General features: G+C 55.4%; 1 protein-coding gene across 1 annotated transcript; it reads right to left on the bottom strand.

The window, feature by feature from the left end:
* Positions 1–232: 232 nt before the first annotated feature.
* On the bottom strand, positions 233–3094 carry LOC129200491 (uncharacterized). Its single transcript, XM_054811810.1, has 2 exons — positions 2870–3094; positions 233–1473 (listed from the first exon to the last, which is right to left on the bottom strand). The coding sequence occupies exon 2, from the start codon at positions 1379–1381 to the stop codon at positions 233–235; it is 1149 nt and encodes a 382-aa protein (XP_054667785.1). The 5' UTR covers positions 1382–1473; positions 2870–3094.
* Positions 3095–3809: the final 715 nt, after the last annotated feature.

Below are 3809 nucleotides of genomic sequence, written 5' to 3'. Positions count from 1 at the left end.
CGGAGTTTGCGGGGGGGTGGAGTTTGCGGGGGGGGGCCCGGAGTTTGGCATGGGTCAGGGGCAGAGCCAAGAAGCGTCACTTTTGGATCCCGAGGATGCGAGCAATGTGACCTTGTTGAATACGTTAATACCCCCCACACACACCTCCTCCCCTGCCCTCCATCACGGCCCCTCGCCCCCCCCGCAAAGGAAGCGCCAACGCAGCCGGCACGGCAAAAGAGACCGCAAGCGTTTATTCGGTCACACACAGAGCCGGTCCCGGGAGAGACTCCGCACCGGGGCTCGGGGCCCGGCCCTGGGGCACCTCGGCTGTCCTACCCAGAGCCACGCTCGCCAGTCCGGCGTGGAACAGACACACGGTCGGTCCGTCAGGCTGCTGGAGAGCTGGGCTGCTATGTGCAGGCTGCCGCCAAAACCGAGGAGCCAGCTGCAGGACGCTAGAAGAGAGGAGAAAAGGGGCAGCCAGCTGGATGGGGGGGGGGGCGGCGGCGAGCGAGAAAGCGCGAGGCAAGGAAAGGGACGGCGAGTGAAGGACGGGGACAGGGAGCCTGACAGAGAGGGAGGAAGAAGCGGCAGGAAGAGAGGCAGCGGGACGGCGACCGACAAACAAGGACGGGGAGCGGGACAGAGAGGCAGAAACGACCCTGGGCGGGCAGCGCCACGGCGAGGGAGGAAAAGAGAATAAGGGCAGGGAGCCGGACCGAGAGGTACGGCGAGGGACAGCGGCACGGGGAGCAGGACAGAGCAACAGAGAATAAAAAAAGGAAGCGGGAGCGAGAGAGAACCGGGCTGGGGAGCAGGGAGAAGGAGAGAGAAAAGGAGAGAGCAACAGAGGGAAAGAGGACCGGGGAGCGGGACGCTGGGGCAGAGTGAGAACAAGAGGGGCAGGGAGCAGGACAGAGGGGCAGAGGCAGAAGGAGGACAGAGGGACAGAGAGACAAAAGAGGGAGACGAGGACTGGGCAGAGGGGAGAGAAAGACGGGGGCAAGGAGCAGAGACACCAAGGTGCCAGGAAAAGGACGGTCAGATGGAGCGAGAAACAGGGTCGGGGAGCAGGACAAAAGGACAAAGAAAAAGGCGAGGAAGAAGGAAGGAAGCATAAAGGTGGGACAGGGAACGGGACATACGCAGTGAAACAAAGCAGAACAGAGAAGAGAGGACAGGGATTGAGGAACAGAGAGAGAGAGACGCAGGCCGGTACACAGAGACGGCGAAGGTAAGCAAAACCAGCGACAGGCAGGAGGACCTGGTTCTGACAACCCATCGCTCCCGGTGTCGCTTCCACGGCCTCAACAAATGCGACGTGCCGCAAGACAAGAGAATGGGAGAGTGAAAGCAAAGGCACGGGAAACTTAACGCTCTTAGTAATTTCACTGAGCATCACAGCTTACAGTTACTCAATGTCTTCCGGTGTCACAGGGTGAGGTACAACTGATTTCGTCTCCGTATCTCTGGACAGAGCTTTTCTCATATCTGGGGGGGGGGGGGGGAAAAAAAAAAAAGATATTCTAAGGCGACAGTCCTTGCACAAAGCCACCTTCAGCGAATTCTCTATTACAATAAGGTCGTTTCTAACCCAGAAGATTTCACAGAATCATAGAGTATCTCAAGTTGGAAGGGACCCATACGGATCGCCGAGACCAAGCCCCCGCTCCACGCGGGACTACCTAAAACTAAACCGTGCGACTAAGAGCATCGTTCAGACGCTCCTTGAACTCCTGACAGGCTCGGTGGCTGCGACCGCTTCCCTGGGGAGCCTGTTCCGTGACTGACCGACCGCCCTCTCAGTGAAAAGCCTTTTCCCAACGTCCGGTCTGAACTTGCCCTGACGCAGCTTCGTCCCGTTTCCTCGGGTCCTAGTGCCGGTCACCGGAGAGAGCGGAGGTCAGCGCCTCCCCCTCCGCCGTCCCCCTCGAGGAAGGTGTAGACTGCGATGAGGTCACCCCTCGGCCTTCCCTTCTCCAAGCTGAACAAACCAAGTGACCTCAGCCGCTCCCCCTAAGTCTCGCCTCGGAGACCTCTCGCCATCTCGGTCGCCCTCCTCCGCGCACGCTCCCAGAGCGTTGTTCGGCGGCACCGCTCTCGACTGGAACCTAACGCTGCACGTAACTCAACTGAGCGGAAAGGAAATGACGGGCTAAAGGGACAAATACACGATTTAAGGCAGCCGCAACGATGGCAGATGTCTGTCCGTAGCCCTTCTAGTTATTTCACAGCGCTCCTGCGTATCAAACGAACGGTACCAGAGCAGAAAAGGTATACGGCGTGGCCACGTTACCCCTCGGGGAGGACGGCGAAAGGAGAGAAGATCTAGAAAGAGGAAGCAGCTGGTACTTCGCTTTTGGTAACAGAATTAACATCAACACGTTCCTTCCCTTTGAAATTGAAAACGCCACCCAATTCTCTGCCACTGTTGACCACCGACACTTGTAAATTTCTAGTGAAACAGCTGAGGAAAACAAAGTTTCAGGTCCCTGGCTAGGGGAAGAAATCAGGCAAGCGCCGCCGTTCCTTCCCCCCGACAACACTAGCAAAAAAAACCAGCCGCTGGGGGCGAGCGTTCCTCCGAAAGAAAAATCAGGTGAGAAACCGCATTTTTATTTTCAGCTTACCTACAGGATAAATGTCTTTGTAGTTGCTACAAAACGTGTAAACTGCACAAAGATTAAGTTTTGTAACCGATCTAAGGTTCAGTACGAAAAACTACCTAAAGGAGTACGCAAAGTCCCACTCATCAACAATTATCTGACCCTGTTTCATATTAAAAAAAAAAAAAAAAAAAAAAAAGTAATGCTAATCACACAGACAAGCCCAGGAACCCTCCACATGAGAATCTTTCCGTTCAGCCGGAGGCAGAACGAGTACTTACCACGGGCATCCTCATCTGGCTCTCCGCTGCTAGCAGAGCGGCACGCCAACGCTGTCCGGTACACGCCGTAGTACGCCTAGTTGCTTCTACGTATTTACCGCCGCCTGATTTGATACTCTCACCAAGAGATCGACGAAAAAGCCACCCTTTCTTTGAAAAAATAAAAACCAAAACCACACAGTTAAGGAACGGTAGGCGAACGTATTTCTAAATCATAACCCACGGCTTGCAGGCAGACCAAGAGCAGCTCTGACGATGCGGTACGCTCATCAAACATCTTTCACGCAGGAATAACAGATGTACTCCTTTACCATGGGACGCAGCCGGCACAGGGACAAATTTCATGCTGGTTTTGTCACACGACCGTCCTTCTGCACCAGCCAGTGGGTTCAGAATTAAGGACGGGACAGGCTAAACGCTCACACGAGCCTCCTATCCGTAAGAAACTATTAAAAATAGAAAAAAAAACTTCCACGTTTTAGATCGCGTTGCCTTAGGGACTGCCTCCTTCAAAGCCTGCCTGTTGGGGGGGGGGGGGTGGGGGGGCGCGTGTGCGCGCACGCACGCGCGTGAGGCGTGGAAATCGGTCGCAGAATTCAGTTGCCTAACGAGAGACGGCCCTTCTCCTCGCAAGGCAAACGTTTCAAAACGTCGCACTCTTTTCCGATTTTACCGGCTGGTACTGGGGTTGCCCTACCAGCATGAGTTGGGGACCCGTCCCTCTGGGTCCGTGCGACGCCAAATTAAATATTCTGCAAGTAACCGAGCAGGAGATGGAAAGTAAGCTAAGATGCTCTCTGCCGTACAAGGTTTGTTCGCCATCGTCCCCGAGGGAATCGCACAAAGCCCACGCTTGCCGAACCGGTACGTCGGAGGCCCTACGGGAAACGGCGCTGACGTTTCGCCAAGCTCTTCTCCTGTCAAGAAGAGGACCTTTTCT

This window comes from Grus americana, unplaced genomic scaffold (genome assembly GCF_028858705.1).
Source record: "Grus americana isolate bGruAme1 unplaced genomic scaffold, bGruAme1.mat scaffold_214, whole genome shotgun sequence".
Classification (NCBI taxonomy): domain Eukaryota; kingdom Metazoa; phylum Chordata; class Aves; order Gruiformes; family Gruidae; genus Grus; species Grus americana.
The sequence above is the reverse complement of the archived record's forward strand: the minus strand, read 5'-3'. Positions and strand labels throughout refer to the sequence as shown.

Coding starts and splice junctions, on each gene's coding strand:
- LOC129200491 (XM_054811810.1), bottom strand. CDS start 1,381: ATGCTCAGTGAAATTACTAAGAGCGTTAAGTTTCCCGTGCCTTTGCTT.